At 40.4% G+C, this 27,373-nt stretch overlaps 6 protein-coding genes across 8 annotated transcripts; 4 read left to right on the top strand and 2 right to left on the bottom strand.

The window, feature by feature from the left end:
• Positions 1-69: 69 nt before the first annotated feature.
• Positions 70-1,447, top strand: lrrc51 (leucine rich repeat containing 51; the record flags this gene model as incomplete). The annotated part of the gene is made up of 4 exons (XM_083985628.1): positions 70-121; positions 300-505; positions 649-797; positions 1,312-1,447. The coding sequence occupies 4 exons, from the start codon at positions 70-72 to the stop codon at positions 1,445-1,447; spliced, it is 543 nt and encodes a 180-aa protein (XP_083841754.1).
• A 448-nt stretch (positions 1,448-1,895) lies between these two features.
• lamtor1 (late endosomal/lysosomal adaptor, MAPK and MTOR activator 1) lies at positions 1,896-7,342 on the bottom strand. Its single transcript, XM_083985291.1, has 5 exons — positions 7,095-7,342; positions 5,847-5,992; positions 5,650-5,727; positions 4,259-4,382; positions 1,896-3,927 (listed from the first exon to the last, which is right to left on the bottom strand). The coding sequence occupies exons 1-5, from the start codon at positions 7,134-7,136 to the stop codon at positions 3,835-3,837; spliced, it is 483 nt and encodes a 160-aa protein (XP_083841417.1). The 5' UTR covers positions 7,137-7,342; the 3' UTR covers positions 1,896-3,834.
• A 2,391-nt stretch (positions 7,343-9,733) lies between these two features.
• sfrp2l (secreted frizzled-related protein 2 like) lies at positions 9,734-12,079 on the top strand (the record flags this gene model as incomplete). Its single annotated transcript, XM_083985627.1, has 3 exons — positions 9,734-10,274; positions 11,279-11,359; positions 11,560-12,079. The coding sequence occupies 3 exons, from the start codon at positions 9,734-9,736 to the stop codon at positions 11,973-11,975; spliced, it is 1,038 nt and encodes a 345-aa protein (XP_083841753.1). The 3' UTR covers positions 11,976-12,079.
• A 2,111-nt stretch (positions 12,080-14,190) lies between these two features.
• Positions 14,191-15,779, top strand: tomt (transmembrane O-methyltransferase; the record flags this gene model as incomplete). The annotated part of the gene is made up of 4 exons (XM_083984558.1): positions 14,191-14,452; positions 14,868-15,064; positions 15,262-15,384; positions 15,582-15,779. 4 exons carry the CDS (start codon positions 14,191-14,193, stop codon positions 15,777-15,779), a joined length of 780 nt encoding a protein of 259 aa, XP_083840684.1.
• An 846-nt stretch (positions 15,780-16,625) lies between these two features.
• Positions 16,626-18,829, bottom strand: anapc15 (anaphase promoting complex subunit 15). 3 transcript variants are annotated; one of them, XM_083985570.1, is made up of 5 exons: positions 18,800-18,829; positions 18,340-18,461; positions 17,956-18,015; positions 17,627-17,767; positions 16,626-17,471 (listed from the first exon to the last, which is right to left on the bottom strand). In XM_083985570.1, exons 2-5 carry the CDS (start codon positions 18,457-18,459, stop codon positions 17,424-17,426), a joined length of 369 nt encoding a protein of 122 aa, XP_083841696.1. In that variant the 5' UTR covers positions 18,460-18,461; positions 18,800-18,829; the 3' UTR covers positions 16,626-17,423. The 3 variants fall into 3 exon arrangements, with proteins under 3 accessions (XP_083841696.1, XP_083841695.1, XP_083841697.1); XM_083985569.1 differs by lacking the exon at positions 18,800-18,829 and adding an exon at positions 18,751-18,799; XM_083985571.1 differs by lacking the exon at positions 18,800-18,829 and adding an exon at positions 18,680-18,793.
• On the top strand, positions 18,578-23,537 carry folr (folate receptor; the record flags this gene model as incomplete). The annotated part of the gene is made up of 6 exons (XM_083985568.1): positions 18,578-18,631; positions 21,294-21,365; positions 22,292-22,424; positions 22,560-22,748; positions 22,922-23,057; positions 23,263-23,537. Exons 3-6 carry the CDS (start codon positions 22,296-22,298, stop codon positions 23,535-23,537), a joined length of 729 nt encoding a protein of 242 aa, XP_083841694.1. The 5' UTR covers positions 18,578-18,631; positions 21,294-21,365; positions 22,292-22,295.
• Between the last annotated feature and the right edge of the window lie 3,836 nt (positions 23,538-27,373).

Here is a 27,373-nt window from a genome sequence, read left to right as displayed (position 1 = left end):
ATGATAAGTTACTGTTGACTCACTTCTTTATTCCTTCCACAGGTAAGTGATTCTTTTACAGGTGTGGGTATGTATGGAGCTCCTGTGGATTTGTCTTTTAAACACATCAGCAGTTTGGCAGGTATAGTAGGCTACACTCTCTGTTAACATTATTGCAGCTGTAAATGGCTGCATATTACAATGTGCTGCAGCACAGCCACTTCATTTTACAAGACTTCTTCAGTGTAGGTATCAGTATATTTTTGTATAAATGTGTACAATAAAGGCTGAGTCATTCTTTATGCGATTTGTGGTCTCAGATGCATGGATAGAGGAGCCCAACAGTGGTCTGCGGCCTCTGAAGAAAAATTCAGAGATGAAATACCAAAGCCACTCACTGCGTCTCAATAACAACAACATCATTGACCTTTTTGACATCCAGAAGACTGTCAGTGACTTCCTGGCTGAGCCTTTAAAGCTCGCCTGGCTGGATCTTTCATTCAACCAAATCACACATATAGACCATGTAAGTTTAATTTCAATGTGACAGCAATAATATGTATGTTGGAAAGGAATCTGTGTTGGCATCACTCACACTTATTATTATTAACACTGGGGCGAGACTTCAATTCAATGCTTGCTGGGTGAATATGTGATGTGTATTTCCAGGTTTTCTGTGAGCTGCATGAGCTGCGTGTGTTGTATCTTCACGGCAACAGCATCTCTATTCTGTCAGAGGTGGACAGATTGGGAGTACTGCCACATTTACACACCATCACACTACATGGAAATGTCATTGAAACCAACAAAGCTTACAGGTGTGGAGACTTTCTTTAAATGAATTCACCCCAAATGCACATATCACATATTAATGAACACATATTGACACAGAAACCTCCTACTGTCATACATTCAGAGTTGTAGAGTGAGAGACTATTCATGTACAATTGTGAGAGTGTGTGTACTGTGCATATGTGAGACATGCTTTGCAAGCTAGTAGGTGCATAACATTGTAACAGGTGCTTAAATGCAGATCAAGCTCATATTACACAGCCTAGTCTGCATAGCAACACTGCTCACAAACACACACACACACAGCCAGCAACTGGAGCTGCTGCTTCAACAACACGATTCCTTTGAACTCAACTCAACTGTCGAATCAATTAAGCGTTTTAACTGAATTATATGTCAGTTTATGAAATATGTGTAGCACCACTTAAATAGAGATAAGTGGTGGTAAACATAGATAATGTATAGATAATGTATTTCTCTGAAGACATTTTAAATGTACATAAAATATAGTCATGTATGTGTGTATCTTTCCATCTGAAGGAATCGTGTGATTTCTGCTCTGCCTCGGTTAAAGACAATGGACTTCAGTGCTGTGACGAGGCAGGAACGAGTCATGGCAAAGATCTGGCATCGCAGTTACAACCGCAGCAGAAGCAGCAAAGACGCTCTCCGGTGACTGCCCACTCATCTCAGTAGTGGTGTGTTAAAACCATAGGTTCACTCAAATGACCTGTGATAGTTATATAGTTATACCTGATACCAGGTTTGTCTGTATATATATCAGCACTGATGCTAAGGCTTTTATCTACTGATACAAATCATGTATTATTAGATACTCCACACAGAAGTCATGTCTGTAGCAGTGAATTGTATGTGATTCTGAGATATCAACTCTTGACATTCTATAGTTGTATGTCACTTCTTTAATATTGATTCAGACATGGGATTAAATTGTGAAACATTCTGACATTTGGCTGATGTTTTTATCCTGAGCAACATCACTCAAGTTATTCTAACATTTGAATATTGTTATTATTTTTGCAACATAGAGATCCAGTCTTTATTGTCAGTGAATGACAACACCAATTACCCCAAATGTAAGAGTGTGGATGCTCATTACTATTAAATAAGACACAGGTTCTTATGTTGAAAGTCTTTAATGAATTAATTAAACCCAAAAAAGAAAAACAAACAAAACAAAAACCAGAATCTTAAAACTTTTTGGTACTAGCCTAAGATATTACAAACATATTTCAGGTAGTATTACACATTTGAATAACAAACAAAACTGAAAAAAGAAAAAAAAAAACGCCAAGAACCCCTTGCAAAAAAAAGCTCAAATCAATTCGGTGGTTGAAATAATCACAGCCTTACAGATCATCCCTTTAGAGACTCAAGAGCAGCTCACCATGCTCACTGCCCACGCATAGTCGAGTGCTCTCCAGCGAAGAGCAAATATACATTTAAAACACAAATAAATAATCACAAAAAAAATGGTTTCGGATCATTTTATCTGCTGTGGCGCATACTGTAGATTGTTATCCCCCCGCCCCACCCTCCCACCCAAGTCCCCCCACACTGCTACAATGGTTAGTTTCTGATTAATATGAACAACTCAATCATATTACAATCTGCAGCGAAAAGCTTTGCAGGCCTTAAAAGTGTTTGTGTTTCGTAAAAACATTTGTTATCACCACAAGACTTTAGCCAATCCTGGCCAATGAACTCTCTACAAAAAAGAAGAACTTCATACAATCCATCATCTGTTTTTATATTCGATCAGAAAATTCTGTACAAAGAGAAGGCATGAATACATATATCTGTCCCTACACACCCACCCCCTTCATCTCTGTATGTCTCCACTGCTATTGAAGAGTCTGGGATTTGGAGAGTTGGCCAGCTCATTATTTTAGTGCTAGAAAATTGCAGAGGACAAATTACTGTCTGTAAACTTGAGAACTTGTGCCCCAAGAAAGCTTCAGCCGTTCCTGCCCCCTCCCCCTGTGACATTAGTAAGCCCCCCCAGCACCCACCCAGCTTGTGTCTGCATCCTCACCCAGCACAGGACACCAACCATGGACAAGTTCACTCAACTAGAATAACAGATCACACCCTGGACGACAAATAAACCAACCTGCTTCAGTCAGTTTTTAACATTATTACAGCTAAAAACATCAATGAAATTTACTCAGGTCAGGTTACTTTGCTGATTGATGTTGAGTGACTGACAGTGATTGATACCCCAGTATACATCATTACAACTTTTAAATTATAATGACAACTTAAACCTTGACAGAAAACATATTCTTCTTCTTTTTTTCATTGTAATCTTTACATATTTCTTAATGTGCAAAGAGAAACACTGGAGAATGAGCTGTATCAGAACAGTTGAAGACACATGAAGTGCAAACTTGCAAGTTTTTTTTTTTTAACCTGGTAAATGGTTAAACCATTCAACCACTGAACTTGCACCTAAGGTACAGTGACAATTGCCATTATTCTGTGTCAGAGATAAATATTTTATCTTATTCCAGTAGAGATTGTACGTATGTAAATAAATACAACAATAGCCAATACCTTGTATCAAAAATTCTACTGCTCTGCCCAAGGTGAATATACTGTACATTCTTCCATGCCTCTGGATAACAGTCTGGGGAAACTAGCCAGATAAAACACAAAGACAACCGTTTAAGAATATCAGAGAGATCACTGAGAAGAATGAACAATGATTTTTCCACAGCTGGCTCTGACAAAGCCTCTCACCCAGATCTTCCATACAGAGAAGGCCTGGTTGTTGTAAATATGAGATCATACCCCAGTGGCCCATCTACGGGAAACTTATTTCCATAATGACAATTTGTCACTGACCCATAATGATACACACTAGTGGACAGCCATAGGGTGCAAACCTACATTGTCTCTGTCTTTGTAGCAGTTGGAGGCATAGCTAAGAAGCACAAGGACCAAGATGCTTTAATAAAGGGTGGGCTGGAGGTGGAGGATGCAGGAGTGACACAGAGAGCGCGGGATGGGAGGAACAATATGCAGGCCAGAGTTGGAGAATCAGGGAATGGCAAACTGGACCACCAGTTCTTCTTTAGCATCCACTTTAATTTGAGAGATTGCACTATAAGCATAAGCTGCTATCTTGGACACCTGCAAAGAAAGAAAAGGACCGTTAGGATTAGTGTGCAAACACTTAAATTCCCAATGTTACTAAGAAACAAGACGAGTCAAACAACAGACCAACAGAGTATCAGGGAGGTAAAATGGGCAACAACAGCAAAGCATTAGATATCTTTAAGATCTATTTTTAACCAAACATTTCTTTGCACCCCCCACACATTCAAAATACCACACAGTTACACATGGAGTATACTGTTTCCAAAAGTGTTTCACTCTGATGATAAATGTATTCAACAACTAAATCACACATGAAAAGAAGCAACACCAGTGCTGGAAAAATATACCAACATATCCCGGTTACCTGCTGAACATCTGAGTATGGCACCAGGTCACTCGCAAGCACTTGGTGGGGCTGGCTGGTGAGGGAGGGGAGAGCCAAGGCTTTCTTCTGGGGCAGACTGTTACTCAACACAGCCAGCTTTGTACTGGAATATAAAAAACAGACTCTTTAGGTTTACTGGAGCTGTTACTCTGCAATTTAAAATTCATGTTTAAACACAGTTTGTAAAAGGAGGAACTATGCAGGAGTTTTACCTTAACTATACTACATTTTTACCTTTAAACAGCTTTGACGTAATTGTTATGGTTTAATAAATGGCTTAACTTGTTACAAGAGAGAATGGAGGCTCTCTGCCTTCCATGTGCGTGTCACTTATTGTGTCTCTTGGCTGAAAAACAACTTTGCAAGATCAGGGCCGTTGACCCGGTGTCCCAGCTCTCGTCTCTGCGCACCGCGACACAAACGCACCTCGTAACCCGTAATCTCTTGTTTATGACAGATTAAACCGCACAAATATACACATCTCAACATTGGATATGATAAATAACGTCATCTACCGCTCTATTAAAGGGACAACGAGGAGTTTCTATTTGGTTATAAAAAAGTCTCAGGTTAATGTGGATGAATCTACGTTACCCACACTTGTTAATGGGCCCATTTTCGATAAATATATAGTTTTGTCTCTACCGTTATTTTGTTATTAATAGTGGTGGTGGAAATGCTGGGCGAGCCGACCAGCGTTTCTTTACTTTCGGTTTCGCGGCGAGTCATGAGAATAACGCCGCCGAATCGCCGTTTATGGTCAGAACTACGACGGTATGTAATCGTCTTCAAACCTCTGACTTTAATTATTGATGAATGAAAAAAACATGAGTCTGTCTTGCGCCGGTCAAATAATTTCACGGTGCGCGCTGAGGCTCATAAATGTAGTGTGAAAACGCTTCGCTTTTCCAAAACTCCTCGTTGTCCCTTTAATTGATTTCTGGCCTGCGTCGTTGAAAACAAATGCACATGGCCAGGAGGAGGGTTAGCAAAACAGCAGAAAAGCGACTGGACTTGCATAGTTCCTCTGTAACACCCGAGGGGATAGGTCTATTATGATTGAGTTATGTTCTCACCATCTTCTTGAGCCACTGGGTTGATGTGGATCATACAACATAAAACACTACACCTAAAAGCAGCTTCTAACAGCATACCATCAACAACTTGGAAACTAATATGTTACCATTATATGGCTTTGACAAATTTGTAATCATGATTTGGCTTGGGAATGACAACCATCTCCTGATAAGTGCAATACATTGACATCCATCTCATTAAAAGCAACCTTACCTCCAGAGAGACCCTTCCAAAACTCACACACAGAAAACAAAACCAAAAACAGCCTTCTGTAATTATGTCCACCCACATACCTGTATTGCCGAGCTTTGTCCATGTATTCATGCTGCTCCATCATGACAGAGTCAGCTGCTGAGACATCAATGATGTTCCTGGCAGTGAAGAAATCATTGTAAAATTACTAATAAAGGACCAAATGTTTTACTAATTTACAATCAGGAAACAGATCAAGAGTCTGGCGTGTCTCTGGTTGCATGAAGGAGCATCTTACTGTGCTGTCTTGTGGAGGATGGATGTGAGGAGGGCCTGTTCATCAGTCCTTGCTGATGGGACGCTGGTAGTGATCCAGTCGGTCCCATTTGGAGGTTTGCTGACAGGGTTCGGGTGGGGGATCAGCGGCTTACGTTCATCAGGATCCTTGAGAAGGACAATCAAAATATAAGTGAATGATGATCATGAGCACGTGTTCAGCTCACAGCACGGTTGGCAACAATTGGCAAGGGTTAGCTATGTTACAACATAATAAGATGTTGTGAGAGAAGTGTAGATTATCAACTTTACAAGGATGCCATTTAACAGCACACGGTAATGCATCATAGCTACCTGAGCATTTTTCCTGCCTGTGTGTGCTCAACTTCCCACATTAAAAAATCTAACTCAAAATGAACACCCCCCAGTCACCTGAACACACTCTCTAACTTTGAGCACATCTGAAAGACAGTTGAATCTAAACTACACTGGCTGACACTGGCCCTAAAGAAACACAATTCTGTAATGTAAGGATTAATGAAAACAAAATATTTAAAAAAAATCACACTGATACGCAACATGTGGCTATAACATAGACATGGAATTAAATGTACTAATTGTCAATGTACTCTTTTAGCAGCTGTCAAGATTAACTGCATATGAGGAAAATATTCCGCATGAGGGAGAACCGGGGTTTGTTTCCGCAAACTAAAAATAGCTAAGGAGTCTTGTGACACAAAACACAACAAAACCACGGCACATACGATATCAGTCACATCTGAAAGTATTTTGCCTTTCAATGTCACGACTGGGAATTTAAAGGTAACTCACTACTTCACAGGTCACAGGAAATAATTAAACCAACTTAGCCACACATCACCGGGCCCATAAAGTGTCTGTAAAAAAAAAACACAAAAAAAAAACTACCAAATGCATAGTTTTACTTAAAGCATGCATATCTACATAGCTCTTCTTATCAATGACCATTTTTCATCTTTGTGCCAACTTCTCGGGCTGCTTTGGACCAGGCCTTACCCCTTAGGCTTAGGCTAACTTAGTTAGCTAATTGCTACTTGTTAGGTATCATAACTTTGACGAACAAAACACAACAAAAACAGTGACCACTAGATAACCTGGGCACGGTTCCTTAAAATGCATTTTGTCTATGAAACATGCCCCTATGAGTAAAATGACACAACATGTAGTGTTAAATAATCCACCCTGTTTTATTTATCGGGTCTGTGTTAGCCACCTAGCGGCTAATAGCTACCTGCTCTGTGGTCTCGTTCTCGCTGCTGTAACAGCAACCCATGGCAACGTCACAACCCCAGCTTCCCTATCCTCCGTCAGATATGGAGCCGTGTTTTTTGTCCTTTTATCCCTTTCCAACAAAGATAAAACTTTTCTTAGCCTGCGTGGTTATGATTTAGCTTCTTCCAAAAGGTAGGAAGCCACTGTCAACAGCAGCAGCTCCTCGGTCGAGCTATCACATGACAGCTGTGTGTGTGGTGCAACAACATAACGACCACTTCCGGTACTTGAGAGGCGGCCCAGGCCTTTCTCACGTGACGCGGGGAATTTCAACCTCGCCTAAATAAATACATGAATAGTTAATTTCGAGTTCAATTTAAAGGGATAGTTCAACATTTTTGGTAAATTTTGCCTATTGCCATAATCCCTATAGTCATAAGAGTAGGTTCATTATCTTAAAGCTTCAGTTAACAATTATTCAGTCATATTTGCTGGAACTGTCACTATTCTGACAGTAGTACAAGAAATAGCCTAGTTAATTTAGGACAAAATCCAAGAATTCTCTGGCTCCACCTACAGCCTCTAATTGTATTTGCCAAAATCCAGTGCTCCCGGTGCAGTCAGGAAGATGGGGCAGAAGTCCCTGTCCCCCAAAACTCATTAAATACACAATCCAACATATTTACATAATTATGCATGATTATTTCATAGCGTGACAAATGTGCAGGTCACAACTTCTCCACGAGAGTGTTTTGGAGTTGTTGGATTGTGTATTTGATCAAGGGTCCAATGTCCCTCACTGAACTGTACCGTTCACCTCCACTGTGTTCACCGAGCAACTCGCGTCTCTGCCCTGCGGATCTCAAAACAATATGCACTGACAATTAAAGGTAATGAACCTACTCCTATGACTATAGGGATTATGGCAATAAGCATTTGCCAAAATGTTGAACTATCCCTTTAAGTTAGACCCCTCTAAACTCCATTTGAATGGTGTGTCGTCTGATTGTGTTGTCGTGTGTGGTTTCCCCTTTCATTTGTGTGATGCCATTCAACAACATTGTCAGTTGTTGTGAACTAAGTATATCGTGCAAGACCCTTGAAATGAATGTGCATTAATATAAATCTACAGGCAGTGAAAGTGGAAATTTCACAAGTGTTATTTTTATTTCAGTTCAACAAATAATATTCTACAGAGCAGTCAAATGTTCAATGACAGCACAGGCACCTGTGTTTTGGGGCTGTCTGTAAGTGCATACAATGTCTGTGTACAGTTTCCATATAAAGAAAGAAACTGGTGATTTACTTTGTCATCCAGTGCAGAGAGAGCAACAATATATTACCCTCATTTGAATAATAATCATAATTTGGACATTACACATCATGTTATTATTAAGATAAGGACAGATGAGGATAAAAGAAGGGAAATTTTGGCATACGATGTTCTTATTTATTAAATAATCTGTATCCTTCCACGAGTTATAATCAATATGCTCCAACATGTATCCTAGTCTTTTCTAGTAAACCTTAAACAAACACCAAAATCACCTTAAATTTGTTTTGTTTTCCTCACAGATCAGCAACCTGTTACACATATAGGCTACACTTTTGTGACTGCTTTTACTCTACTGTTTAGGTGCGTGACTGAGTCAGCCAGCAGACAATGGGAGCTTTCTTTGTTGAGGTCGACTAAATGTTGATTTAGCGCTGGAGGCTACACTGCAACATGATGTCAATGAGGAGTAAAGATAATTTTCTAAGTTGACTCCTTTAAACCTTAGTAGGTGTCTTCTTACATTTCTTAAAGCACTTTTATTGTTTCCCTCCACAAGTCATGCTTATTGGAACATCTCTCCAAGGCCAAGATGAGTCAGATGACAACCCTGATAGACAGCAGCAGGCGGAGGCAACAGGATGAGGCTTGTCAATGCACATGTGGCAGTCTACCTGGAAAGAAAAAAGTCTGTAACACCCTCTGGCTGAGTATGATGAAAGACTACCACACACACTGCCTCTCTAACATGCCACAACAGTCAGTACATTTCCAGTAATGACCATTAACGCTATACACATTTACACTGAATTTACAAAAAAAAAACAGATTTACTTAGGCTAAACGTTACCATATTACAAACAAAAGCAAAATGTATCGGCTGTTATACATGATTCGTCCTTTTCAGAAGACCTTCAAATGTTGATTAAAAAAAAGTAAATAGGCTACTTAACAAAAATGCAATTAATGTTTAAGATGGAAAAGAAAGAAAAAGATATGAACGTCTCATTTATCAATCAGAAATGTAAATAAAGTAGCCTAAGTAGATAAACTAGATTCTGGTTAATGTTCAAAGAAGAAGAAAAAATGCTGGTTATGTCTGTACTTGAATGCACCATCATTGTGTTCATGTAACCACAAAGTTTGAATAAAGTTACTCAAGAAACAAACAGTAGCCTAGTCTACCTGCCCCCGCTGCCAGGCAGGCTCCAGTCTGATGGGGTGGGATGGTGACTGGGAGGCGCCTGGCCTCTCATTTACCCCCCGTTTCCTCCACACCTCTTTGTTTACACCTACAAGCCGCCGGTCAAGTCCAGGCAGAGCAGAGCAGAGCAGAGGTGCTGTAGCTCTGCAGACTTCACTGTGAGCTCACTGGGACACCAACCATGCCTGTCTTCCTGCTCACCGTGGTGGTTGTTGTTGTCGTTGTGCTGCTCGGAGCTTCTGGAGCCTCTGACCCCGGAGCTCCGACCCAGCTCGGGCCACCGACGCTCGGCTTCAGCTCGTCGTCCCGCTCGGTGTGTAAACCCATCCCGAGCACCTTGTCTCTGTGCCACGGCATCGGCTACAGGCAGATGCGGATCCCAAACCTGCTCGGCCATGACTCGCTGAGGGAGGCCCAGCAGCAGTCGGCGGCCTGGCTGCCCCTCATCTCCAAGCTCTGCCACCGGGACACCAAGAAGTTCCTGTGCTCGCTGTTCGCCCCGGTGTGTCTGCCGGAGCTCAGCGGACCCGTCAGCCCCTGCAGGAGCCTGTGCGAGGCCGTGCGCGACGGCTGCGTGCCCGTGATGAGCGCCTTCGGGTTCCCGTGGCCCCAGATGTTCAACTGCTCCCGGTTCCCTCGCGGGACCGAGCTCTGTATCCCGGCAACCGGAGAGCAGGAGGCGCGGACGGCGGAGGAGGTGAAGCACGAGGAGGCGCTGAAAGGTCAGAGGATGGATCTATCTGTGTCCGGTCGGTTTTACGCTTTAAAAGCTATTGCTATTACTTTTATCTTCGATAATCATGCCGAATATTTTCTTAAGAGCAGGTTTTTGTTTGGCATAATCAGTTGATTATGAAAATAGGCTGAATATAGCTGTGTTGATTGAGATTTGACTAATACATTTGTTACAGTTACAACTTTAATTTAATTTTCACTCATCACTGAGTCAAGTAGGCTAATGTCATGCATACAGGGAAACTGTCAGCTACACCTAAATAGACTATGCTATAGCCTACAACATAAATAGTCTGCATTTATTATGGGCTACTGTGCAGTTTTGACATAACTTAGTTGTAGCCTAGTTTACTTGAGTAGGCTACTCTGGTATGACATTTATGTAGGCCTATTGTTACTTTGTAGAATGTGATTTTACATTAAAACATACAATGAATGACCATGCATTTTGAAAGATTAACAAAGTTATTTGGCTTGTGAACTCCCTACAGATTTGCAGTGTAGCTGTATCTGTTCTAATTATGTTTCGGATGTTCCACCAAACAATCCCACTTATCTTCTGTCAAAAGCAAAGTTTAAAAATGACAGCCTGCTTTTCCAGATCTGTGCACTGCACCACAGTTTTATTGCCACTGCATGTATTTATTTGCACAATGAACAAACTAAGTTCCATTAGCATGTCATTGTATTATTATCCAATGGTATTTTTACATGAGAATGTTGCTATCAGTGCTTTTTCTGTTAAAGTAACAATCAGTGTTAGTATTAGAAGTTCATAGACAAAACCATGCATGTATATGGTCTGAGTCTAAGGTAGGCTACTGTTATGTGAAACTTATTACAACATCTTTGACTTTTAGTTGTTTTTCATGTACTGATCTTAGAGTTTCTGCTTAGAAAGCAGCAATCCTAACCCAACCGTGTGATTTTTTGTTGCATCTCCACTACAGACACTCACCATATCTAATCACCTCTCCTTTCCATCCCCCAGGCAGCGTGATCTGTGATGCCTGCAGTCTGGCTGCTGAAGGAGAAACTGACATCCAGGAAAACTTCTGCCACAGTCCATATGGTGAGAACAATCTCATGAGGAAAAATGTTAAAATCTAACTTGTAAACCACCTTTTCATTCGAGTATCACTGCAATTGAGAAACTTAATTCTCACAAAGACGCCACAGAAGAAATCATCTAATCACTGAGATAGAGAGGTTGTTTTACAATGTGTCTGAAATGACGCCTGTTGACTCATGTTCTCATTGTCTCTGTCACAGCATTTAAGATGCGTCTGGGCAGTGTGTCGACTGTGGGAGGGGACCGTCAGCTGGTGCCAGTGGCCCGAAGCCGTATCCTGAGGTGGGCAGGGGGAGGTGCAGAGAGGGCAGAGGGGGTCGGAGGCGCAATGGCCCACAGTGCTTTGTGGCTGAACGAAGGAGGCACCTGTACTTGTCCTGGGTTAGACATTGCAGACGCAAATGAAAACGGGAGGCTGGAGGAGGGACAGACGGGGAAAGGACAAGCTAAAGGGGGGAAGGAGGGAAACAGGGCTCCCGGTGGATGGTACCTGGCCCTGGCTCAGGCTGAAGAGGGAAGACTGGTGCTGACCAGGGTGGTGAGGTGGACCAAAGGAGACAAAGAGCTGAAGAAGTTCATCAGAGCTCTGCTCAAACAGCCCTGTCCAGAGCTGTAGACATGGAGTCATCAATCACTGTAGTCCTGCCTCATGGACATTATTCTGTTACTCTTTTTTTCAGTTTTTTGTATTTGTCTCTTTTTTTTTTTTTTGCACTGATAATGGACTTAATTTTTCGTAGACCTAAAATGGAGAAGAGGTGTTGTTGGTTCTCACAGAGGCGTAAATCATAAGCAATTGTGACAAAAGTTATAACATACATGTAGATGATGAGGATAATTCCAGCTCTGGCAATATTTGTGTATTTTATTTTTATTTGTATTTGTATCTTTGTGTACATTTATGTATATAGGCAAAAGAAAAATGTTTTTGGTAAAAGACAACGATCATGTCATCAAGTTTTCTATGGATACATATTTGAAATAAAGCAGCAAAATAGTTATTAGTCCTGATAAAATATTTTCTGACACTGTCCTGCATTTTTATCACAACAGTTTTATACACAAATATAATATAATATGTCAATTTTTCTTCACGCATCAGTAGTTAAACAAGTGAAAAGACAAGGGTGCGATTATCACATGTTAAGGTGCTGTAATTTCAAGTCATGTAAGAAGAGAAGCACTGAAAAAAAAGACAGGATGAGAAATGTGATCTGAACAATAAATCATTTAGATTTTGGGTTTGGTCTCCTATTTTATTGCATTTTGTTTCATCATCATGCAATTGTAGGTTTTAAATGGCTGATTGGTTTTTATTCATTTAAATAAGCTTATACAAAAAGACTTTTCTAATGTGTTGTATTAGATAATATTCCATAAATTAGCTTCTTTCTGCTTGTAGTTTTTCTTGATCTTTCCATCATGACTCAGTAAAAGAAATTGGACTCCATACAACCACACACAGACACACACCTGTTGATGTTAACTTGATATATCAAATGTCTCTTTCATGCTGCCTCTCCCTGTCTCACTTCCCTGTCTCTGCTTCGTTTTAGTGTCGATCTATTCAGAATATCTGGAGAAGAGCTCAACTATGTTGTTTCAGCTGAATCTACAAAAACTGATGTTTAACAATAAACACTGATACCAGCTTCAACAGCTGTTAACTAGAAATAACTACAGGACATACTGTCATGCACGTAATGCATAAATAATTTATATCCTCAGGTCTCTTACCTTCTCCTACACACACACACACACGGACACCTCGACATCTTTCTGCACCGTTGAAGTACCACTTTCATCTTTGCCATCTGCAGCGCAGCATCTCTACTTCCACCAAACCTTTCTGAAAATAGGTGAGTTTGTTTGTTTATCATGGGGGCAGTAAGAGAGATTTACTGTTAACGTTAATGCAAATAAGTTGTAACATCTGTTGTGTGCGGAGCAGTGCACCTGTGGCGTCTTCAGTTACCCACAGCAGTAGAAACATCCAGAGTGACGCCACTTTCTCTCGTGTCCACCACAGGACCAAAGCAATGTGACTTGTTTCTGTGTGGATCTCATCTCACATTGTTCAAAGCTTGGAAAATATTTGTCTCAACGTGTTTCATCTAGCATTTTATGATTTCAGGAAAAGATGATTCCATTCATAAAATAGTCACTATAATTTCAGTCTCACAATGGCATAATAGCAGTTTACAGTGATGCACCTTTTTTTTCTCCCTTTTCTTCGATAATTGTGGGTGATTATGTAATTTTCTTGTAATTATTAAGGCAAGCAGAAGAGGAACAATGAGTTTGTTTCTTCAGACACCAATAAAATTTGATTATCTCAAATGATCATGTGAAATGACAAAAATGAATCCTACAACCTGTTCCCAGATCATTGTAAGTACAAACATTGTGGCACCTTCAATCCTCTCATTTGTTACTCTTTGATTCATATGACAAAATGCTAAAGGTGGCAAAAGAGAGACCCTTGTTTTTTATTTGTCAATCTATTTTTAATATGAAGTTTATATTGAAAAAATATTTCTGAAAATTAGTTTATCTGTAGACTGAAGATGTTCTTCCTAAAGAGACAGAAACAACAGTTTCATGCCACAGTTTAAGTGTAAAAGCAGAGAGCAGCAAGACAGAGATTTAAACCCCCTCTCTCATAAAACATTTTAGTAAAAGTTGAATAAAACCACAGAACTGAGTTTTGTATGTGTGTGTGTGTGTGTGTGTGTGTGTGTGTGTGTGTGTGTGTGTGTGTGTGTGTGTGTGTGTGTGTGTGTGTGTGTGTGTGTGTGTGTGTGTGTGTTTCTCTCTCTGCATGCAACAGGATGGTGTCTCCGGCTATCGCTCTGGCCTTCCTCCCCCTCCTGCTGACACTGATCATCAGGTACCGTCACTACTTTACACTGTTCTATCGGGCGGTCCTGGTCAGGACATGGAAAGATTGTGTGACTGGCCTGACTCGAGAGGAGCGTGCCTACCAGTATGTTCTCACTCATGCCACCCCTGGAGACCCTGACAGCATCCTGGACGCCTTTGATGCCTGGTGCAGCAAGGTGGAGTTCATCAGCAACATTGGGCCCAAAAAAGGTGAGGAGATAATGAACACAACATGACTTAAAGCAGAAGTAAGCAGAATATTTGTGTTAATATAAGTCTTAAATAGTTATATCTTCCGACAGCAATCACTTACATAGAGTGTTTGGTCCGAAACACGGGTCTGTCAGTCACTCTGCTCTGCTGTAAGCCGAGGAGAAAACTGTCCTTGTATCCTACAACCTTTATCCAATGAGGAGAGAGAACGGCATAAAGGGGCGGTCCTCTCTGTGTGTGCAGCCAAGGGATGCGCGAGAATGTGGTGACGTAGGGACGAGGGCGGGGACTGCTAACTCCATCGGCTGACAGGAAGTTAGACAAAACCACTGGATCGCTTACTTCTGCTTTAAAGCCCAAACAATGTATCACTGCATACTGTGCATATGTGTCTGACTTGATCTGTCTGCAGGGAAGATCCTGGACCGCCTGCTGATGGAGCAGAGCCCTTTGGTAGTGTTGGAGCTGGGTGCCCACTGTGGGTACAGTACTGTGAGGATCGCTCGCTCTTTGCCTCTCGGTGGCAGGCTCTACAGCATCGAGATGGACCAGAGGAACGCAGCCATCGCTGAGAAAATCATCCGCCTCGCAGGGTTTGATGATGACACTGTGAGAGAGCAGAAAGATGTGACCTATCTTTGACATTTCACTGTATATTATATATCCAGTGATCCCCGTTTGATAAAAACCTACCAGAAGGACACTAACATTATTTGTTTTTATATAAACTCTCAGACATGTTCAGGTTTTGGATACACAGAGTAGCCTACTATAATATTGAGACCTTCATGTCGTGTGTTCTCAAGGTGGAGCTTATCGTGAATCCATCCGATGAAGTCATCCCTCGCCTGCGTTCTGACTATGGTTTGGAAAGGCTTGATTTTGTCTTCATGGACCACTGGAAGAAATCCTACTGCCCTGATCTGCAGGTGGGAAGAATACTTACATGAATGAAAATCCTGGCTCACAGTTTGTCGTCCAATCTGTCAGAACTAAAGTGACCACATGTCATGCAGAAATCTCAAGAAATACCATTAAATCAAGTCAAAATATGACAGTTATGATCCGCACCTCTGTTACCTGGTTAAATGTCACAGTTGCATTTCACTGTCCGTGTTTGTCACAGATGCTGGAGGGCTCTGGTCTGCTGGGGAAAGGCTCCATGATCATGGCTGACAACGTACTGTTTCCTGGGGCCCCGAAGTTCCTCAGACACATTCGCAAGAGCGGCCTGTATGAGTGGAAGGTCCACCGTGCCACGCTGGAGTACAGCAAGGGCATCAGAGATGGGATGGCTGAACTGGTGTACCTGGGAATCAAGTAGATCATAGGCTACAGACTGGGAAACCACACACTACTACACAAATACACATTAAGGAGAGGGATGATTGAATTCTTTTATAGCTCATATTAAAATTAATAAGAAGACTAATGTGATGGAAACAATGACTGAATATCCTTCCTTCCAAAAAAAGAAAAAAACTGAAAACTTAAGCATCTAATTTTTCAAACTCAAGGAACTGCACATTATCTCTCTAAAGACTTCACTTCAACGCCCTCTACTGGGGAGAAGACACCAATCAGTAAAACACATCCTCATGAGTAACAAGCACATACAGTAGGTAGTATGTTTTTGGAAACCAGATCCACCTTTTTATTCCAGTTGGGGATTTTTGTCACTTGTCACCATCTTCTCTCAACTATCTGATAAAAAAAAAATCATAATAAATAACCACAAGAGCAAATTCATGATTTGTTATGCAAATTTCTGGTGTGTTAATATATGAAATCGATGTAAACGTTTAATACTGAAATAACTTTGCCCTAGGTTAAGTGTTTTGTGAACAATTCCTGTTAAAACCTTAGCTGAGTTTAAATGTTGAATAAGGTAAATTGAATTGTGGACATCAGCAAAATAATAATCAGCCGAATGATCAACTAAATGGTGAGTTTTACCAACACTAATTTTTTTTAAGTCTATATCAGATCTGGACTTTAATCTTGTAATTAAAAAAAAAAAAATCTCATTGGACAATGTCACAAACTTCACTAGCATGCTAGACGTGTGCTCTTTATTAACAACAAACCAAAATGTAGAAAACAGACACACAATAAACAAAACAGAAGTTCATCAAAATAATTTAATTTAATACAAACTGTCAAGGCCTCTATTCTTTTCTGTACAAATGAGTAAAGCCTTGCTGAGCACAAACATGAGACACTTTCATTATGTGTAACCAGAATAAAATTTAAATACATAACTGTGAATGGCCACTTTACTTTGTAACTGTTAAAATGAGCATAATACTATTCAACAAGCTGTTCTTAAATTGCTACTGAAGGTATGACATATGTAGTGAAAGACATCATACACAACAGCTGTGAAACTGAATTGGACTGTGTGTACTTATGACTTATAATTTATCATTTTGCTGAGTTAACTGGAGTTTGTGCTCATTCAGCTCGGACTTTTGAGAAGTGGCACATGACTGGAGATATGACAAGGTTAAAGTTTAAATGGGTGAGATCACGATGATGATACCTACCAGTGGCACTGCTGCGTGGGAGTTTGCCCCTGTGGTTGCAAAACAGTAGGACCTTGTGTATTTTACAGCACTGAATATGTTTGGAAATGCTGTTAGTGGATTCAATGATTACAGGTATCAAGCTGGTTTACTGATTTACCACAAAAAATATGACACCTGCGCAAGTGTTTGAACAAAGATCCATGCATTATTTTCACACACCTTAACAACAGAGTGCTACTGCAACACTCGCTGTGTCGTCCACTGCTGACTGAAGCTTGACAGGAGATACTACCCAACCTTTATCTGAAGGATATGGTGGTACAAATAAAGTCAAATAAAAATATATATGTCAAAGACTGAAGAGGCAGCAGTCAAGTCTTGAGTGGGGAGCAGATATCCAGTGGCAGGCAGCTTGATGAATACTAAAATTGTCTTTTGTCTTAAATCATCCATTGGTCTTGGTCTTGGTCTGTTCCCTCCATGTCCACCTAAGAGACAGAAACAAAGCCAGATTAAGGACTGTACATTTCACTGTTTGAGGACACAAAATCAGATGAAACAGAAAACAACATTTAGTATCTTTAATAGCTGTTCCAATTAATTTTAGATCTTGTGTTCATCAGGAAAGATCCTCTCCAAGCACCTCGTTGATTTCGCCATCATCAGGTGACTCGTTGTAATCATTCATCTCATCCATGTCCTGCATGTCCTCTTCATCTTCAGAGTCTTCCTCACTGTCTTCCTCATCCTCGTCGTCCTCTTCGTCCTCCTCTTCATACCCTGCCTGTCCGCAGTAAATGAAGATAACAGAAAAAGATGAAGAAACAGAACTGCTCATTTAAAAATGCTTCTAAACAGGTTTATGGAGTAGGGACTAGTTTTTTTGTTGTTGTTTGTGCCACAACACATCTGTTGAGACGAGGGTGATAATCAATTACCGTGTTGCATTTTATAGGATGAAAAATGTAGTACCTCAAATATAGGTTTCCCAATGGGCATCAGGTTGTTGTCCTTCTCTGCAATGCTCTGCAACTACAGGAAGACAAATAAACACAACTTTAGAGCCTGACTGATAAAAAGACAGAGAAGGAACATGTGCTTATATGGTCAATAAAATGGTTAATAGTTGTTCAAAGTCAACAAAAGGTATCAGGGAAATTACAGGGCAGTGCCCCAGTTAAAATGTCCACCTTACCACATATGGTCACAATCCCCTCATTATAACACTTTTACAATGTTTGTGTGGAGAATCTGAATGTCATGTAAATAAATGAGTGAGTGGTATGGTATAAATGTTAGTTAGATGTTGGTTAGCTTGAGTAGGGGACGGGTTGTTTCAGCAGAGGTTTTGTTTACCCAGGTTTGGTGCTGCTGCTCCTGCTGATGTAACTCGGTCTCGTCCACACAGGGTCGGTCCAAGTTGAACCACAGGGACTCAGTTATTCGCGGGAAGAGAGACGGGAACAGTGTGGACATGTCTGTCACACAGGGACAACAACGACGACGACGACGACGACAACAACAACACAGACACACAGTCAGTCGGCAGGTGTTATTTATCCTTAGCCTCAAATACTGAGCGTCAGACTGGGTCCTAACTGAAGTCTGTCTGGGTTACTGTCATATAAAATGATATTAAACATGGAAGGTAAGTCTCTTCGCTTTAAGACAAAGACACTTTGAAGTTTAAAATCACCTCACTATCAATACTCTCGGTTACGTATCGTAGTATAATGTCCTACTTCCAGTTACAAACTGCATAAATACCTGGCAGTCTCTCGCTGCAGCTTCGTAGAAATTCAAAAACAATTTTTACCGGAAGTTGCTGGTGTTCACGTTCCAGGAGTCCTCTGTGCGCCAGTGCCACCGAACAATGGTTCCGTTTTAGGGAAGGCCGCGGGGAAAGAAGAAGGGGGGGGGGGCAACCGCCATTCCCACCAGTCCGACATAGGCCTCTAATTGTCTAAATGGCAACACTTAATTTTCTATCATCATTCCGACAATTTTTGCCTCCTATGGTCGTAATGACGGTATTTTCCCAGCTGCCAATTCAAATTCTGTAAGTCAAATATTTTGAGCAGTGAGAGACAAAACAAATTTGGAAAACCCATTATAATTTCAAAATTTCTCCAAAAAAGATCATTGAACAGTGATTGATCAAAAACTATATAACCTATCGAAACGTGGATTAATAGACAAGACGTGTGTCCACAGTTTAAAGTTTAAATTGAGTCTCTAGGTGAAAGTAGGCTATGCCTGAGCAGCAGTAGACAGATAGGCAGTACAAAAAGTCCATGATTTGTTCATTTTTTGACATCCTCCCATTTATTCAGCACTGGCCAGTGCTTGTGGTGATTGGCCCTAATAACAGTAATGCAAATATTCCCCACTGAATTTCTGGTAAATAGTTCAATCAAGTAGGCTACTTTAAGGGTAGTATGACCTCGTTGTTCCTCGATCAAAACAAAACTGATTCTGATTCTGCTTGTGTTGATTGAGTAAATCTTTGTTGAGTTTAGTCATTCAGTGGGAAATAAGGGGTGCATTTTAAATGTAGGACTATTTCCTTCCTGTGTGGCTTAGTTTGAAACCAAACTGAAAGCATCACAAACTTTCCCAAAACATAGGAGAATCACAACTCCATATTTGGCTTACAGCCTTGAAAGGGAACAGGAAGTATAGGGAGACTGGGGACGGTTGCAACAAGTCTTATTTTTACATCAGAAATGCTAGAGTGATGACACTCACACTGCACATGCACAGTCAGACTCTCTGCCCGCCAATAATAGAGAAGACATATTCAGCATCTGCTCCTGCTTGTACTGAGACAACATTGTTTTAACGGTATGAAAGTAGCTTTTTTTCTTTGAGCTGTATTTTTGTCATACTGTCCTGACCTTTTGTATGAATAAATTCAAAACTTCCTAGTTTGAATCACAGTTTTGTTGACTACTAAGTGACATGGTTAGCATGTGTCAATGTCATTGTGTCTAGCTACATGATGTTCTGTCATGGCTGACAGGGTGGGGATGGTTGCAACAATTGCCATTTGAACATGGAAGCACATGTCAATGCAAATGTATAAAATTGAACATTTTTAGCTTAAAATAGGATAGGCACAATTTATCTCTTTTGAACAGCCAATTATAGGCTATTAAACCATGAGAGACTAATGCTAAAGATAACCAAATAATTCCCCAAATAACTTCCTAAAATGAAATTTGCAATTATGGTTGTATCTATAGCCTAGATGTATCATGTTCTATGGGACAAAAGTAGCCACATGGAAAAATTGGAGAAAAGTTAATTTATTTGATGTCATACAGTGAATGAATCATCCAAAAGTAAAGTAGCCTACATGTTTCATAAAAGTTTTTGTGTTGCAAATTGTCCCATTCTTCTTGTCTCACACTAAGCTATTGAGTTTTACAGTAATACCGGTAACTTCTGCACATTGACTCAAGGCCAATGTTCTACGCAAAATAAAACTCCAACTGTTCTCTGATAAATATTACTAAATAACTAAATAATATTAGGCTATAGTAATATTGTAAGACAATGCAAACTTTAGGAATACTATTGGGGTCAGTTGCAACATCTGAATTTTTCAATTCAAATGAATATTGTGATTGACATGTCATATGTAACCATCGTTAAATGGCATGGTTAATTAGCAGACACGTGGATGTTTAATCTATCAAAGTTTGGTGAGCCTAGTCCAAATAGTCTCTGAGTATTGTCCCCAGCCTCCCCTACTGTAGCCTACTTGGTCCTGTAGCGCTAACAATTATCCAGTTAGGCTACACCAGACTTTGCAGTTTTACTGTAAATGTTGTTCATGTTTTCTGTTTTTTATTTTTTTTATTATTAATTCTGAGATACAACCACCAAGCACATTTACAAATTAACCATGTAAAAAGCTTGAAACGTTTATTGCGGAGTCATACCAGCACACATCCAGCAGAAACTTATCTTAACTGCAGTCTTGTCATTCTGGTTATTACCAGGTCACACTGCCATTTTACACCAATTACCATCCACTGTGTGTGTGTAGTAGCCTAGACCTTGAGATAAGACAAACCTTCAACACAATAAGATCCCATAAAACTCACACACACACACTCAATGGACATACTCTGCACCTTTCTCACTCTTTCTCTCGGTGTGACGCACAGACTTTGGACTTTCGAAACATATTAATTGACAGTTTTTACATTTTCCTTGTGAAAGGACCAACCTCATTTTCACTCACTCACATACATACACATGTTACTTATGTACAGATGTGTCTTTTCTAAATCGTGTTTCAGCTAAGCAAGTGTGTAAAAGGTGACCAGTAGGAACACTCATTTCCAGGATAATCCTTTCAGGAATCTAACAAGGTAAGGTAAATCTGTTCATCATATAGTGTAGTAGTATAGTATTTTTTTTAAACCAAAAGACAATGCGTGACTTTCTGATTTATTCTGTCTGTAGTGTAAGTTTTGATTCCTTTACAACATGTAAGATGGCCTGGATAATTCACTTGGTTGTGGTTCTGGTGTGTTTATTTGTATTTGTGTGATGAAATTATGATAGAATTTGATCGATATCTGTAATTTCTTTTTTTCTTTTTTCTTTTTAAAGCTGAAGCATAAAATAATAGAAGAATTCTTTAATGCAAAAGGCAAGAAAAAAGAAGCAAAATATATTTAGGCTGTTGGATAAAGTGACATACTGTAGGTTGTATAGATCTTGAAAAAGTTGCTGTATTGTTTTCATTCTGCGTATGAGTTACTGTGTAGTCCATAAGTGTGTTTTATGCATTTCAGAAGCTGATTAACGCACATACCAGTTGCTCATTTGGTCAAAGCCCAATAGAAATCATATCATGTCCTCATTCTCTTATTGTCACAATCAAAGGCTGAGTTTGACGTTAAACAGCTTTTACTTGTAGCCAATGATGTTTTAAAAGGTTCTTTATTGAAAATGAAAAACACATTGTACAATTGTGGAATTAATGAAATACACATAATTTGTTCACAAATGAGAAGGACAGTTGAATTGTTGTGTAGGCCCATACTTCTCTGACAATATGATGAGAAAGTTATTGTCTGAATAAGATACAAAAGATTATAAGTTTTAGTGAAACCTAGAGTGGCAACAGCACCAAATAGTAAGACAAACACAGGATATCTCTAAACGGGCTAATTTTATGCAGCTCATCAAATCTGCTCTTATTCGTTTTCCGAGTGTAAATGATTGACAGGTGTCATTTCACGCCCCCATGATTTTCTGGTCATTTGGGCTGATTGCCTCCCCCCTGCAGAGCCATGTGGGTTTTCATTTCCCTGCTGCTTGGCCTCTCCAGTGGGGCTCTGTCTCTGGACAAACTCAACATGTGTATGGATGCCAAACACCACAAAGTAGAGCCAGGCCCTGAGGGAAAACTTTACAGTCAGGTGATGAATACCTACATGTTCAGTTATAGAACAAAATACACAGATATGATAAACATGTAATGTCCCTTTAAATTCTGATCTTGCTGCCTCAGCTGATCCAGAACTCTGACCCTTCTTTGCCTTCCCTTTTTCCAGTGTACCCCCTGGCGCGACAATGCCTGCTGCACGGCTAATACCACCGAAGAAGCCCATAATGACAACTCCTACCTGTACAACTTCAACTGGAATCACTGTGGTGTTATGAGCAAAGAGTGCAAGAAACATTTTGTCCAGGACACTTGCTTCTATGAGTGCTCACCACACTTGGGACCCTGGATACAAAAAGTGTGTACTGTCTTTCTTGCATGTGTGTACTTTCAACACTAGATGGCAGCATAAGATATTGAAATTACTATAATGGTTCGTTAGGATAGCCACCTTTCATGTCAGCGCATTGTCACTGTTTTGTGAAATGTGGCTCACACAAACTGGTGAATTGTGTTGAATGATGTGTGAAGGTGGATCAGAGCTGGCGTAAGGAGCGTATCCTGGATGTGCCCCTGTGCAAGGAGGACTGCCATAAATGGTGGGAAGATTGCAAGAATGATTACACTTGTAAAACTAATTGGCACAAGGGATGGGACTGGAGCTCAGGTAAGTGCACAACACAAGAAACTTCTGCACACAATGCTGTATCATGCTAAACAAATAGAGATTTTCTAGCACACATGTCCTCACTGGTTTCCAATTTAAATATTTGAATCAAATTTATGCTGGAAGAATATTTATGGTTAACTGTTAGTCTTATGATGCTTGCTCAGTCCAAACATATCTCTATGTATCTCTCTCTCTGTGACAGGTACTAACAAATGCCCTGAAGGCAGCAAGTGCACAAAGTGGACCGATGTTTTCCCCACACCCAAGTCCATGTGTGAGCAGATTTGGTCCAACTCCTACCTTTACACCACCCACTCCAACACTTCTGGTCGCTGCATGCAGCTCTGGTTCAATGGGCCAAACCCCAACAAGAAGGTGGCTGAGTATTACCTCAACAATGTGCAGCAGCACCAAAGCTTTGCCTTGACAACACTTCTATTCCTTGGGGTAGCAACTTTCTCTTTAAGGCTGCATTAACATGACATCCTTGTGTTTTCCTGTATCAGTCTTACAGGAACAAATAAAACCAATACGAAAGGCACTCCTCTTTCTGTTTCTTTCTTGTCTACTTCTGAGTCACTGATAGTAAAACAGTCACTGTGCTTTGCATTCTCACGTAAACATACATTTTCCAGCTATAACTGGTTTGTTTTCTTTGTGATTTGCAGTTCTCTGTGTTCCCCCCCCCCATTTCCTCCTTAGATTATTCTTCTACTATTCTTTTCCATATCTCTTATCCAACCAGTCATCAATCCCCATGTGTCCATAAAGCTGTGATCATTTACTGGATGGACAGTGGAAAATGTCCATGTAGGGCAAATAAATAAAAACAGCGATGGATTCCCAGCACTAAGTACAGTTTACATGCAAACAACAACAACAACAAGATTATAGTTTTCCCATGCACCACAATATAGAGGTAGTCAAAATCAAGGCAGTATTTTGTGTTTGTGAAGGTGTTGTAGATTTGAAAATGAAATGATGTTTGGATAGAGAAAATAAAACAAAAATAAACTTGTGTTTCTGCACAAAGCATGACGGGACATGCCACATGTATTAGCTATGGGATGAGATTTCTCTTAAGTGCAGACTGTGGATCAGCTTAATAACCCCTTTATAACCTCAACCACTGGCGAGGAAACTGTAAAACTGACCCAGGATCTGCTTTGAGGGTGAGTGTTTCTCTACATTGAGCCTGAGCAGTGGGCTCCACTGCTTGGTAATTATGGAGTTTCAGTCCCCTGTGTGTGTGTGTGTGTGTGTGTGTGTGTGTGTGTGTGTGTGTGTGTGTGTGTGTGTGTGTGTGTGTGTGTGTGTGTGTGTGTGTGTGAGGGACGGAGGAAGAAAGGAACAGGGAGAAAAAGAGAAAAATAGGGAGAATAAGGGTGTGTTAATGTCTCTCTCACTCCCCCTATGTTTAAGTGTATTTTAGTGTCACACAATCTTGTGTGTGTGTGTGTGTGTGTGTGTGTGTGTGTGTGTGTGTGTGTGTGTGTGTGTCCTCACGTGCATGTGTGTGTGTGAATGCCACGTGTGAGTGTGTCTTCTCACATCTGAATAAGTCTTGTGATTGGTCAGCTGGTGTGTGTGTGTGTGTGTGTGTGTGTGTGTGTGTGTGTGTGTGTGTGTGTGTGTGTGTGTGTGTGTGTGTGTGTGTGTGTGTGTGTGTGTGTGTGTGTGTGTGTGTGTGTGTGTGTGTGTGTGTGTGTGTGTGTTATCAGCAGAGGTCCTTGGTGGATTAAAGATAAGGTTCATAAATTTGGCAACTTTTATGCACTCTGTAATTTCACATTCATGGCCTGAGAAAATTAATCTAATTTGGAAAGACACTTCCAAAAATATGGTTTAACCCTCTGACATGGATCAGATGTGTTGCTCTAATCTCTTTTTCTCAGCATGAATGTGCTGTATGTCTGCATGCAGCTCCTATACACAAAAGAACTACAGTATATACCATTGCAGAGGTTTCATAATACTGGGACTACAAGTGACCCAATAGTTTCATTCGTGTATGAGCCTAACAGTGCATCAATATCATCTGTGACCAGAACGCTTAAAAGAACAGTGATGTTTGAACCACCCACCATCCATTTGTTATGATCCCATCCATCTTCATAATGCAGTTGACGTCATGCATGTCACAGTAGTGTGGTCTAAATACAGTGGCCTGAACAAAAAAACAACAAAAAAAAAGATACTGTATTACAGGTTACAATATGGTCTGTTATCGAGCTACGCCCTCAGGCTCATCAAAACAAATTCTGAAGAATGGCCATTGTCTCAAAAGTTGTTTACTCATTGTTCATCCAACCAACAATTTTGCCTTCAGCTCATCATGCTAGCTGCAGCTTTTTGGTCTCGTAACAAAGACGCAGAAAAGGAAAATGTGGAAAACTGAAGTTATTTGCAAGACATTTTGCAGACAGTGAAGTTTTATTACGACGTGACATCCTGCAACACGCTTTGATGATCACCACATGCAGACATATTGTCAAGCCACATTTTAATTTGTCGAGTCACACACACATAGACACACACGGGCAATACACAGTGTGATGACATAGCCAGAAATAGCTTTGGGATGGCTGCTGTCCCTGTGGCTATTAATACTCAACTTTTCTGAGGTCATTGGCAACACACAGCACACTGCCCCAACTCTCCCTCTCTCCCTCTCTCTCTCTCTCTCTCTCTCTCTCTCTCTCTCTCTCTCTCTCTCTCTCACTTTCTGCCTCATTCTTGTCGTGTGTGTGTGTGTGTGTTTGTGTGGTTGGACAGTGGGGGGTTGGGAGGTGTGGGGTCCACACCACATTTCTGGAGTCAGACTTTTTGTGGGCAGCTGGACTGAATAAATAAAAGAAGGAATAAAGTGCTGCAAACTCTGAATTGGGTTGGATATTTTTTTTGTGGTTTGCCAGTCTTGCCCCCCTAGGTGATCAGTTACACCTTGTGGGAGACTGTGTGTGTGTGTGTGTGTGTGTGTGTGTGTGTGTGTGTGTGTGTGTGTGTGTGTGTGTGTGTGTGTGTGTGTGTGTGTGTGTGTGGTCTGGAAAAGAAAAGAATTGCATAACTGGATTGGGGCTTGTGTTGAGAAATTACTGCAGCTTGGCCACCTCAGTGGCTGCAGGTCAGTAACATTCAAAGAGGAAAGCCCTTTGGCATTAGTGGAGGCTTTGGCCACAACTAAGAGCTGTGATACAAGAGTGGAGATGGAAACCAGGTACAGAGGTGGACTTAAGTGGATTGTTATTTGATTTAGAGAACCCAAGAACTTGCTTTTATACTAGACTTAAATTAGTATTTGGACGTTTTTTTTCAGCTTTACATAACCTACTGACACTGATGCAACCCACGGTCATATTGTAGAGTATGTAGCTATAATAAAAAGTTTGTAGGATATGATACAAAGTCTGTAGAAATAGCTCTTAGTCACTTAACCAACCAGAGAATGAAAACAGCAACTACAAGCCGTCTGTTTAAAAGTTTGTTTGGGATAGGAGAAACATCACATGCTTTCTCAAAATGGATGAGGATGACGTTTGGTTGTGGTAAACACAGCAAACATTAAAATGAAATGAATCTTTCCAAAACCTCAAACATGGACTTCAGGTACTTTGTTACTGCAAACCTCTGGTAATTTACAAGTGTTTTTGTGATTATATGAGCATGTCTTTTACTGCTTTTTTATCTTTATGTGAAAATTGGATTGAGCTATATTCTAAATGGTGCAAGTACATAACGTTATAAAAATCACAGAAACATGGGCCCATACCAGGTTCTGACATAGGATTTTGAACGTTTGTTTTGTGGCTACTACAACAAAAGGCTACTAGACTACAAAACTGTGCTCTGGTGGAAAAGGCCTACTTGGATTTTAGTTATCCCACTTTGTGAAAATATACAATTCCCAGTAAGGGAGACCAGTCAGGGAGTTAGGAAACAAAAACAGAATTTAAAGTAGGCATAATGAGAAAATGTGCCTTTAAAGGTGTTGTATTATAGCATGTCATATTGCTGGATTATAGCCTATTATAGAAGCAGGTAGGTGTAAATCGCCATTGAATGATGCAGATGGTGAAGGTGGGGCTAATTGTTTGTACACTGTAGGCTAGATCAATCAGCAACAATGCATCATGTTTTACTTGTTGGTCATATATTTTATATAGGCCCTAAACTCTGAACTTGCAGCATGACTGAAGCTGTCCTGTACATGCAGCGAAAGGAAACCTACAACATTTCTCTTTGAATGGATTAAAAAGATTTGTGTAAAGCTGAATAAAGTGAAAGTAGCTCGTCGTAATTGTAAGGTAGCCTAC

Source organism: Trachurus trachurus, assembly GCF_905171665.1.
Source record: "Trachurus trachurus genome assembly, chromosome: 13".
In the NCBI taxonomy this organism is placed as follows: domain Eukaryota; kingdom Metazoa; phylum Chordata; class Actinopteri; order Carangiformes; family Carangidae; genus Trachurus; species Trachurus trachurus.
This window is presented reverse-complemented; position numbering and strand designations above follow the sequence as displayed.

What these genes read in the sequence shown, in the direction of transcription:
- lamtor1 (XM_083985291.1), bottom strand. Translation starts at nt 7,136, where the DNA reads ATGGGTTGCTGTTACAGCAGCGAGAACGAGACCACAGAGCAG. An exon ending in ATCCTCCACAAGACAGCACA is followed by an intron (nt 5,728 to 5,846) that starts GTAAGATGCTCC and finishes CTTCACTGCCAG; the next exon opens with GAACATCATTGATGTCTCAG. An exon ending in GACAAAGCTCGGCAATACAG is followed by an intron (nt 4,383 to 5,649) that starts GTATGTGGGTGG and finishes TTTATATTCCAG; the next exon opens with TACAAAGCTGGCTGTGTTGA.
- anapc15 (XM_083985570.1), bottom strand. Translation starts at nt 18,459, where the DNA reads ATGTCCACACTGTTCCCGTCTCTCTTCCCGCGAATAACTGAGTCCCTG. An exon ending in TTGGGAAACCTATATTTGAG is followed by an intron (nt 17,768 to 17,955) that starts GTACTACATTTT and finishes TACTGCGGACAG; the next exon opens with GCAGGGTATGAAGAGGAGGA. An exon ending in ATGATGGCGAAATCAACGAG is followed by an intron (nt 17,472 to 17,626) that starts GTGCTTGGAGAG and finishes TCTGTCTCTTAG; the next exon opens with GTGGACATGGAGGGAACAGA.